Here is a 12,442-nt window from a genome sequence, read left to right as displayed (position 1 = left end):
AGGTTATGAAACGGATGAAAGGTTATGAAACGGATGAAAGGTTATGAAACGGATGAAAGGTTATGAAACGGATGAAAAGATGAAAGGTTTAAATGGATGAAAGGTTATGAAACGGATGAAAGGATGAAAGGTTATGAAACGGATGAAAGGTTTAAACGGATGAAAGGTTATGAAACGGATGAAAGGTTATGAAACGGATGAAAGGTTATGAAACGGATGAAAGGTTATGAAATGGATGAAAGGTTTATATGGATGAAAGGTTATGAAATGGATGATAGGTTTAAACCGGGATTTGAATACGATGCAAAGTAGCTTATTTACAAAATCGACTATTGATATATTTGAAATATTTGTTTATAAACAAGATTTATATACGATGCAAAGTTATGTCATATACAAAATCGCCAATTCAGGACAGCATCGCTTCCAGAACTGATAATTAAAACACATCAAATATTTATTATATATAGAATATATATATATAATATATATATATAATATATCATATCTATAATATATATATAGATATACCCATGATTTACTACAATGCTATACATTATACAATACCTATACAGTACAATACATTATTTATTTCTTATGATATACTCATACAATACAATAATTGCAAAATTGTCGAGAAATCGAGTCAATCTTTTGAGCTAACCTATTTTGAAGACTACTAGATATAAGCCGGTTCTATATTACTAACAATAAAGGTTACATTGCAATAATACTTGGATATATCTTTTTCTATTATAATCATATGTAGCCTGCTTTGTTCAATGGCTATTATATGATTTGATATAAAAATATATATAAAATATATATATATATTATATAGATATTATATAATATATATAATATATTATATTATATTATATATATATATATATATATATATATATAATATATATAAATAGGATATATATATATATATATATATATATATATATTTTATATATATATATATGATAAATAAAAAAATATATATACATAGCTATAACACACACTATATATTACCTATAATACATACATATATATATATAATATATATATAATATATATATATAATATATATATAATAGATTACATACATATATATACACGTCCTCATATCTCTTCGAACTTTCAAAAAAATCAAACCTCACCTCCCAACCCCAACCCACCTCCCCCTACCCCACCAACCCCACACTCTAACCACCTCCCCCCCAACCCCTCCTAACCTCCCCTCCAAGACGACGGTAACCCACAACAAGTTGAAGGCGGCGAAGAGGGCGTACTCGTAGGGTGTCAACTAGAGCACCCTCTGCCGGAGGGCCCAGGCGCGGAGACTCAGGACATGGTGTAAGATAACCTCAGAACGAGATATACACGCCACTGAGTCGCCAAGTAGGACCGGATCTCCCTGGCGGGGGGGGAAAGGGGGCGGAGGGGCGAGTGAGGTTGCGGTATTGTATATATCTTGTATGTGTATGTATGTGTTGTAGTATGTGTATGTAATGTATCTGTATGTGGATGTGTATGAATGTGTTAGTGTTTGGTAGTGAATGTGTATATGATCTGAAATGTGTAAGTATACATATGTATATGGGTATATGTTATATAATGTATGTGTATGGTAAATGTGTATGCATATGTAATGTATATATGTTGAATTGTAATAGTATATGTCTATGTATTGGGTATGTTACATACCTTGCATGTACATGTAAGGTGATGTGCATGTGTATGTATATATATTTACAGTGAATCCATATTACCATACCACAATGTGGAATACATACAAAAAACTAAAAGACAATAGAAGCGTTAGTCAAGCACAATTCCCATTATTAATACCACCTTAAAAAACTACGCCGACAATACCAAACAAATGCATCATAAGATAATGCACATACTTCAATTCATACCTAATTTTCTATAAATCAGACACCATAGAGACTACAGACCAAAACCGCAGAACATGTACAGCCAGCCGATACAAAGTCCAGGCAAATTAGCCACGCCTCCTTCACATCCACAGCCAATCATGATCCCTCTTCTCGCTAGATACAAGAAGGGGCGGGGCTAAATTCACTTTGACTTTATACTTTGACTACAGAAGCGTCAACAGATTAGCTTTCGTGCATCGGGTGATCTTTGGGGGTAATGGATATTTAACAATTAATATGCTCTTAATTCAAAAGGAAAAAACAATGCCAAAGTTAAGCTTGGGTCTGGTAAGTGAGACGGTTAGCAGGTATATTAACATGAAGATGAAAAAAATGAATCATTTCATAACAATAATGCGTGTAATTAACGTTTCTACATTTCATCTTCGTCAGAATTACGTAATTCTGGTGAGGATTTTATGGCAAAACGGCAATTACACACATTGCATTATAGCATCATTCATTCTTAATCATGCTCTTTCATTAGGCATTAGGGCGACATCAGCACGCGGGAGGGAGGGAGTTAGGGGGTGAGAGGAAAAAGAGAGAGAGAGAGAGAGAGAGAGAGAGAGAGAGAGAGAGAGAGAGAGAGAGAGAGAGAGAGAGAGAGAGAGAGAGAGAGAGAGAGAGAGAGAGAGAGAGAGAGAGAGAGAGAGAAAGAAAGAAAGAGAGAGCGAGAGAGAGAGAGAGAGAGAAACGAAACAGAGAGAGAAAAAAACGAGGGAGGGAAGGAGAGAGAGAGAGAGAGAGAGAGAGAGAGAGAGAGAGAGAGAGAGAGAGAGAGAGAGAGAGAGAGAGAGAGAGAGAGAGAGAGAGAGAGAGAGAGAGAGAGAGAGAGAACGAAATAGGGAGGGAGAGAGAGAGAGAGAGAGACAGAGAGAGACAGAGAGACAGAGAAACAGAGAAGGAGAAGGAGAAAGAGAGAGAGAGAGAAAACGAAATAGGGAGGGAGGGAGAGAGAGAGAGAGAGAGAGAGAGAGAGAGAGAGAGAGAGAGAGAGAGAGAGAGAGAGAGAGAGAGAGAGAGAGAGAGAGAGAGAGAGAGAGAGAGAAGGAGAAAGAGAAAGAGAGAGAGAAGGAGAGAGAGAGAGAAAACGAAATAGGGAGAGGGAGAGAGAGAGAGAGAGAGAGAGAGAGAGAGAGAGAGAGAGAGAGAGAGAGAGAGAGAGAGAGAGAGAGAGAGAGAGAGAGAGAGAGAACGAGAGAGAGAAAAAAAAAACAAAGACAGAAAAAGAGAAAGACAAAGAAAAAGAAAGAGAGAGAGAGAGACAAACAAAATCCCCTGTCCGCCCTCTGGCTCGAGGGGGAAAAAGTTCACCTGTGTAAGTGGACTCCCCGCGTCCCGGCGCATCTGCGTAGTCATCATGAACATCTTTTCTCTTTGGGAATGGTAAAGTGATGGTTGGCAATCTGATCTGTGGCAAGATTGACCCTGCAAGAACATGGTTAGCTTTGGTTAGCTGAAGGTCGGGTTTGGATATTATCAACCCGTTTGAAGCCACCTTTATGGCTTCTTGTTGGCACTAATGTAACACACTGTATCTTATCTTTGGTTACGTTATTTGTGTATTTTAAGTTTGCTGATTCATATACGGTACTATATTTTCTAAATTCGTTATAAACACGTTACTCTGTGTTCTAAGCCTACTTTATATACAGTACTATCTAAGCTCCTAAAGTTACGTTTCTTTGTATTCTAAACCTACTATATACACAACACCATATTTTCTAAACCTAGTATAGCTACGATCAGGTCTGTTCACCAAACCCAGTATACTTACGATCCACTACAGTTACGATCCACTATAGTTACGACCCACTATAGTTACGATTCACTATAGTTACGACCCAGTATACTTACGATCCCCTATAGTTACGACCCAGTATACTTACGATCCACTATAGTTACGACCCACTATAGTTACCCAGTATAGTTACGATCCCCTATAGTTACGACCCAGTATACTTACGATCCACTATACTTACGATCCCCTATAGTTACGATCCACCCACTATGATAACATTCCACGCTCCAAAACCCTACCAAAATTACGTCACATTCCATCTTCCAAAACCCTATCTACTACAAAATCTCATCAATCACTTTGTGCCAAAAGACTCTTACCGAATGACGGCGCCTGGAAAATAGCTTTGTACCAACGAGATGCGAGACTCTCCAACACTTGACGATCATGAAGCGGGAACATGTCCTTGATGAGCTCCTCCGCTAGGTACACACTCACTGGAAACATGTTGTGATTATGAGTATGGTCATGTATGGTCATGTGTAGTGGGGTGTGTGAAAGATGAGGTTTTAATCATGATTTTGAAGTAAATAGATGTATATATTTCTTCGTATGAGGAAATGAGATATGTGTAAATATATTTTTTTTTTATAAATAGATATGTAATTTTGATGTGAACAGGGATATAACAATAATGTTGATATATAGAGAGGTGTTAATGTGATTTTTATGCAGATATGTAAGTATAATCTTGATACAAATATAGACATTAGTGTGATATTCATATAAGCTGAGATGTGAATATGATATTGAACAAATCGTAAAAAAATATACTGATGTAAATATAATTTTGATGCATGCAGAAATGTAAATATACTTTTGATGCATGTAGAAATAAAAATACATTTTGACATGAATATGAATATATATATACTATATTACAAGTATAATCATTATTATCATACAAAAATATAACTATAATTCTGATATAAATTATCACATAATTATAGTTTTGTACTATTGGCTACCGAGTAAATTATATACGACACCATCTTATATTTCTGAGTACAATTTTTTTTATAATCACTTTAACCTCCCGCATTAATCGATTACTTTCTACACGTTTAATGATTTAAAAAAATTACCTAAACAAAAAAACACATCAATATATATGAAAAAAACACACCTACTACCACCTTACCACAATCCCTATCAAAGCCCACAATCCCATACTCCCAATCCACAATAATCTCTACGCCAGCTCACCTACGGACTGCCCAGGATAGAGCTTGATGTCAGGATACCCTGGCACACTGCCTTCCTCCTGTTTGGCTCTAATGGCATCGAGTTGGTGCCGCACGCAAAACTCCCTCTCTGCCGGGGTCAAGACGGTGTCCAGTGTCTGACCTGGGTAGAGGAACTGGTCCAGGTCCCGCACGCTGAATTCCTGGAAAGGGAAGGCAAGGCAAGGGGGGAGAGGTTTACTTACTTCGTTGGATGTGTGTCCTTTTGGGGTGGAGATGTGTGTTCTTTTGGGGTGTGATGTGTGTCCTAGATGTGTGTTCTTTTTGGGGTGGAGATGTGTGTTCTTTTGGGGTGGAAATGTGTGTCCTTTTGGGGTGTGATGTGTGTCCTAGATGTATGTCCTTTTAGAGTGTAGGGTGGAACGTTATGTGTTCATTTGAGGGAAGGGTTCATTGTGTAGGATGTGTGTCCTTTGGGGTGGAAATGTGTGTCCTTTTGGGGTGTAGGGTGGAATGTTATGTGTTCATTTGAGGGAAGGGTTCATTGTGTAGGATGCGTGTCCTTTTGGGGTGTAGATGTGTGTCTTTTTGAGGTGTAGGATGGACCGTTATCTGTTCCTTTGAGGAAAAGGTTCATTGTGTAGGATGTGTGTCCTTTTGGGGTGTAGATGTGTGTCCTTTTAGGGTATAGGGTGGAACGTTGTGTGTTCCTTTGAGGAAAGAGTTCATTGTGTAGGATGTGTGTCCTTTTGGGGGTATAGAATGGAACATTATCTGTTCCTTTGAGGTGAGTTGATGTTGTAGGATGTGTGTCCTCTTTGAAATACGGCATGGGTAATTATTTAGCTCATATTTTCTGTTCACTTAGAAAAATAATTAATTTAGTAAGAATTGTGACATCTATGGAATAAATTATCAGAAATTAAAAGCTGTTTTATTAACTCTCCTCTAAAAAAAAACGACAAAAAGAAAAGAAAACAGACACACAGTGTTAATTATTCATTTTCTGTTTATGTTAAAAAATCTATTCATTCACGTTCCTGCTTATTCATTCGTGTATTTATTCATCTTCTACCTTATTTATTAATCTATTTATCCATACACCAATCTTATCAATCAATCTATCTATCTATCCATTTTCCAATCTACCTAGTTATCTATTCATCCATTCTCCATCTCATCCACTTACCCATCTATCCAATTTCCATTTTATATACTTATCCATCCATTCTAATTCTCAATCTATCCATTCACATCCCTATTATCTATCTGCTATCAGATCCCCCCCTTCCTCCCCTCCACCCCATCCCCACCCCCAACCCCCTAAGACGAGACCCTCTCTCTCCCTCCCCTCCCCACCCTCCCCTCCCCACCCCTTCTCTCCCCCCACCCCCCCTAAGACGAGACCCTCTCTCTCCCTCCCCTCCCCACCCTCCCCTCCCCACCCCTTCTCTCCCCCCACCCCCCCTAAGACGAGACCCTCTCCTCCCCACCCTCCCCTACCCTCCCCATCCCACCCCCACCCTCCCCTCCCTACCCTCCCATCCCCTCCCCCCCTAAGACAAGACCCCCCCCCCTCTCACCTGAATGAGTCCACTGGCAGCTTTCTTCTGTAGTTCCACTGACTCCGCCACTTCCAGCAGTTTAATCTTCGTGGCCGACACGTGGACGGACACTCCCTGCAATGCAATGGGGGGGTTGCATGTAATTAAAGCGTGTGATTTTTTTTTTTTTTTTTTTTTTTTTTTTGGAATTTCGTGATTGTGACATTTTGTTATGGCTTATTCTATATATATATATATATATATATATATATATATATATATATATATATATTTTTATATATGGTTTATATTCATGTTTTGTTTGGTCTTGCGCGCTATTGCTGGTACATGGGGGAGGGAGTGGGAGTATGAGAGGGAGTGGGAGTATGAGAGGGAGTGGGAGTATGAGAGGGAGTGGGAGTATGAGAGGGAGTGGGAGTGGGAGAGGGAGAGGGAGAGAGAGAGAGAGAGAGAGAGAGAGAGAGAGAGAGAGAGAGGAGAGGGAGAGAGAGAGAGAGAGAGAGAGAGAGAGAGAGAGAGAGAGAGAGAGAGAGAGAGAGAGAGATGGATAGATAGATAAAGAGGAAGAGAGAGAGAGGGAGAGAGAGAGAATGACAGACAGACAGAGAGAGAGAGATACAGAGAGAGAGAGAGAGAGAGAGAGAGAGAGAGAGAGAGAGAGAGAGAGAGAGAGAGAGAGAGAGAGAGAGCGAGAGAGAGAGAGAGGGAGGGAGAGAGAGAGAGAAAGACAGACAGGGAGAGAGAGATACAGAGAGAGAGAGAGAGAGCAGGAGGAGAGAGGGGAGGAGGAGAGAGGGGAGAGAGAGCAGGAGGAGAAAGGTGAGAAGGAGAGAAGGGAGAGAGAGCAGGAGGAGAGAGGGGAGAAGGAGAGAGGAGAGAGAGAGAGGAGAGAGAATGACAGACAGACGAGAGAGAGTAGAGATACAGAGAGTGAGAGAGAGAGGAGAGAAGAGGAGAGAGAGGAGAGAGGAGAGAGAGAGGAGATGAGAGAGGAGAGAGAGATGGAGAGAGAAGTGAGAAGAAGAGAGAAAGAGAGAAGAGAGAGAGGAGAGAGAGGATGGAGAGGAGAGAGAGAGAGAAGGAGAGATGAGAGGAGAGAGAGAGAGAGGAGAGAGGGGACGAGAGAGCGAGAGAGAGACAGAAGACAGACAGGGAGAGAGAGAGAGTACAGGAGAGAGAGAGAGAGAGAGAGTGAGAGGAGAGAGAGAGGAGAGAAAGAGACAGGGAGAGAGAGAGATACAGAGAGAGAGAGAGAGAGAGAGAGAGAGAGAGGAGAGAGAGATCGGAGAGAGAGTGAGAGAGAGAGAGAGAGGGAGAGGAGAGAGGAGGAGAGAGGAGGAGAGAGGAGAGAGGAGAGGGGAGAGGGAGAGAGAGAAAAAGAGAAAGACAGACAGGCAGAGAGAGAGAGAGATACAGAGAGAGAGAAAGAGAGAGAGGAGAGAGAGAGGAGAGAGATAAGGAAGGAGGGAGAGAGAGAGGAGAGAGAGAGGAGAGAGAGAGGAGAGAGATAAGGAAGGAGGGAGAGAGAGAGGAGAGAGAGAGGAGAGAGAGAGAGATAGAGAGAGAGAGAATTAGACACACACACACACACACACAGAGAGAGAGAGAGAGAGAGAGAGAGAGAGAGAGAGAGAGAGAGAGAGAGAGAGAGAGAGAGAGAGAGAGAGAGAGAGAGAGAGAGAGAGAGAGAGATACAGAGAGAGAAAGAGCGAAAGAAAGAGAGAGAAAGAGCGAAAGAAAGAGAGAGAAAGAGCGAAAGGAAGAGAGAGAAAGAGCGAAAGAAAGAGAGAGAAAGAGCGAAAGAGAGAGAGAGAGAGATACAGACAGAGAGATACAGAGAGAGAGATAGCGAAAGAAATAGAGGAACAAGAGAAAGAAAGAACGAAAGAAATAGCGAAAGAGACAGACAAAGCACCTCACCTGTCCATGTTTCTGGGGTTCGCATCTGACGAGAAGCTCAGCTCCGCCATACTTATTTTTGTTAATCTTTCAATCGCACTCGACTGCTTCCCGCGTAGTCCATCTTGAACTGGAGGAAAACGGAGATAACATACATTTGATCTATTATATAATATATTTTATGAATGAAATAATGATTAGAATCATTACAGTTTGATCTATTTATATATCTATTTTTTATGAATGAATGTAATTAATGATGTAATGAATGTCTGAATCTCTGAACTAGAGGAGAAACGGAGGTATAATATCTATGTAATCATTATAATTTCATCTATTTATGTATCTATTTGTTTATGAATTAATGTAATGTAATAATGTAATGAATGTTGTATGTATGTATGTGTGTGTGTGTTCGATTACAAGTGGAGGAGAAACGGAGGTATAATATTTATGAAATCATTATAATTTTATCTATTTATATACATACTTTTTATGAATTAATGTAATTAATAATGTAATGAATGTCTGAATGTCTGAATCTCTGAACTGGAGGGGAAACGGAGATAGTATAAAATCTATGAAATCATTATAATTTGATCTATTTATATATATACTTTTTATGAATTAATGTAATGAATGATGTAATGAATGTCTGAATCTCTGAACTGGAGGGGAAACGGAGGTATAATATTTATGAAATCGTTACAGTTTGATCTATTTATATATCTATTTTTTTATGAATGAATGTAATTAATGATGTAATGAACGTTAAACGGAGGTATAAAATCTATGGAATAATTACAGTTAGATCTATTTATCTATATATTTTTTTATGAATTAATGTAACGTAATAATATAATGAATGTTGTATGTTGTATCGATTACAAGATATCCTTGGAGAGTCTGTATTGTGTTTGGGGGAATTTCGACAGATTTACCCACTACTTACTTTTTATCCTCTTGTGAAGCTTATATATGTGTGTGTGTGTGTGTGTGTATGTGTGTGTTAGTGTGTGTGTGTGTGTGTGTATGTGTGTGTTTTAGTGTGTGTTAGTGTGTGTGTTAGCGTAAGAAACGTAACAAACTGACACGGACTCTAAAACTACAATTTCAGTCTATCACAATATTGAGAAAGCCAGTCAGATAGGGACATTGAAGCCTCATAATATAGAAAACACAAATAAAAACATTCAGAAAATACTCTAATACCAGAACGAATGACGGAAAGATAGCGTAAATGAAAACTCGCCCTATCTCCAGAATAAAAGCCGTCTTGAGTGCCGTGCAGGTGGCGCTAGTGCCATCCTGGGCACCGAAGCAAAAAAATCGTCTTAAACTGTATCATTTAAAGGATGCCTTTACATCTTCAAGTTCCTTCTTGCTCTCTTTTAGTTTCTGTATTCTCTTTCCGTTTATTCTTTTCTCACATTTCTTTATAGTTTGTTTCTAATAATTTAATTTTAAGTCCTGTAATTTCTATTTTTCCTTGAATGACATAGAGTCGCCATAATTTCACTGGCAACTAATTTCATTTTTTTCTCTCTTTCCCGCTGTTTCCATGTGTGTGTGTGGGTGTGTATGTACGTGCGTTTGCGTGTATGTGTAATATATGGATGTGTATGCATGTATGTATGTATGTATGTATGTGTATGGGGGTGCATTATCTAATATATACATAACAATTATTAATATATATATATATAATTTATTTTTTAATCTATATATATACATATAGACATACATATCTATCTATCTATCTATCTATCTATATATATATATATATATATATATATATATATATATATATATATATATATACACAAATGTTTTCCATGTATTTCCATAACACAAAATATATATAGATATAAATCATATACCTAACCATTATAATTGATAAAGCTAGATACGAATTCCTTAGAGATAAAAGCACTTTTCTTATAGCATTTGTTTTTTTTCTCGAGATTAGAGCAAAATAATGATGATGATATTAATGATATCAATAATGGTGATAATAATAAAAATTATAACAATGATAATGATTACGATAATAATAATGGTGATAATAATAATAATAATGATAATGATAATAATAATAATAATGATAATGATAATAATAATAATAATGATTATAATTATATTGTTAATAATAATAATAATGATAATAGTAATAATAATAATAATAATAATGATGATAATAATAACAATGATTATGCTTACAAATACAGAATAAAAATGGAATATCTTTGTGGTTTTACCTATTAAGAGCTATATCACTTAATTGGCGGTTAAATGTTATTTTCTTGTGGTTTTAAAGAATTTAACATATTTTTTCCAAATGATATGAAACCAAAGGATGTGTTTTTCTCTCTAAATTTCTAAGTTACATAAAAAAAATGGTTTTAGATATTTTTCACGAGTGACTTTACAGCAAAATGTGCCATTTTTTCATTATTTTTTGTTAGAATTATATTAATAAACATAAATGTTCATATATAACACAATAAGAAAAAAGTTATTCCAAAAAATATTTCAAAGGTTTCAACCCAAAAGAAGAAGTAATTCTAAAGGTTTTTCTATAAAAAAGAAGTTATCACAAAGGCTTTACCCCAAAAGGAAAGGTTTAACCAAAGAAAAAAATAAGTTACTTCAAAGATTTCAGCTAGACAGCAGTTATTCTACTGTTTTAACTAAAAAAAGATAATAATAATAGATAAAAAAAAGTATTTTACTGTTTTAACTAAAAAAAAAGTTATTCTACTGTTTAAAAAAAAGAAAGCTATTTTACTGTTTTAACTTGAAAAAAGTTATTCTACTATTTAAAAAAAAGGTATTCTACTGTTTTAACTAAAAAAAAAAAAGTAATTTTACACTAAAAAAAAAAGTATATACCCCCAAACCTAAAACCACAAGCAAAATCACACCCCCCCCACAACACAAAGAACCCCCCAACAAAAACAAAAAAAAAAAAAAAAAAAGGACCAGTTACACTTCCTCGGACTGATACAGAGTTAGATTACCTTAATGGAGGTAGATGGAAGGAGGAATGTGGGAATGCCCAGGCATCGGGCGATCCACATCCTCGTCATTCCTAGGACTGATGCTAGTAGAAGTTAGTTGATGTCAGAAGAGGTCAGGGAAGTCACGTGGGACCGTGAGTCGGGGACTGGAGCGGTGGGAAGGACAAGATGCATCACTGAGAGAGAAAAAGAAGAAGAAGAGAGAGGTGCAACGGAACATTGTAGGTTGAGAGAAAGGGTGAGAAAGTGGTATAGAGAGTGTGTGGGTGTGTTTGTGGGTGGGTGTGTTGGTGTGGGGGTGGATGTGGGTTTGTGTTTGTGGGTGTGTTTGTGTTTGTGTAAGTGGGTGTGTTTGTTTGTTGGTGGGATAGTGTGTGTTTGTGTAAGTGTGTGTGGGTTTGTGGGTGGGTGTGTTTGTGTTTGTGTAAGTGGGTGTGTTTGTTTGTTGGTGGGATAGTGTGTGGTTTTAGAAAGTGTTAGTGGGTTGTTTGTTGGGTCGTGTGTGTTGTATGAGAGGGTGTTTTGTTTGGGTTTTGAGTTTTAGTTTTGTGGTGTGTAAGCGGTGTATGTGCTTGTGCTTGTGTGTATGTGTGTGTGTGCTTGTGTGTGTGTGTGTGTGTGTGTGTTTGTGTTTGTGTGTGTTTGTGCTTGTGTGTGTTTGTGTGTTAGCGTGTGCCTGTATGTGTGTGTCTGTGTGCTTGTGTCTGTGTGCTTGTGTGTGTGTATATATATGTATGTGTGTGCGCGTGTGTGTATATTTTGCATTATAAAACAATTACGCTACTTTTTGTACTTAATAACTAGAAGGGTCCATGGGACCAAATCCCTGCCCAAGCCATTCACATCCCAGCCCCTAAACACGAGAAATTCCCATTCAGAACCACCATCCCAAAAGGCAAATATTTCGGGCCTATAGCCTTATCCTTAACTGCTGAAGCTATCTCTCCCGGGAGGCGCCTTGAGTAGACTCTTATTACTTATATAAGTATTCGGTTGATGATTGTATTGGAACATCGTGTTATCGGGACGTTTAAATGAG

The 12,442-nt window shown here is 37.7% G+C and overlaps 1 protein-coding gene across 1 annotated transcript; it reads right to left on the bottom strand.

The window, feature by feature from the left end:
* Window positions 1–2,114: 2,114 nt before the first annotated feature.
* LOC147466267 (anoctamin-10-like) lies at window positions 2,115–11,472 on the bottom strand. Its single transcript, XM_086535713.1, has 6 exons — window positions 11,404–11,472; window positions 6,503–6,598; window positions 4,942–5,122; window positions 4,056–4,172; window positions 3,249–3,362; window positions 2,115–2,137 (listed from the first exon to the last, which is right to left on the bottom strand). The coding sequence occupies exons 1-6, from the start codon at window positions 11,470–11,472 to the stop codon at window positions 2,115–2,117; spliced, it is 600 nt and encodes a 199-aa protein (XP_086391839.1).
* Window positions 11,473–12,442: the final 970 nt, after the last annotated feature.

This window comes from Penaeus japonicus, unplaced genomic scaffold (genome assembly GCF_977035675.1).
Source record: "Penaeus japonicus unplaced genomic scaffold, GWHDUDI00000001_assembly GWHDUDI00002333, whole genome shotgun sequence".
NCBI classification, from domain to species: Eukaryota; Metazoa; Arthropoda; class Malacostraca; order Decapoda; family Penaeidae; genus Penaeus; species Penaeus japonicus.
Note: the sequence above shows the minus strand (reverse complement) of the source record. Positions and strands in the feature narration are given on the sequence as shown.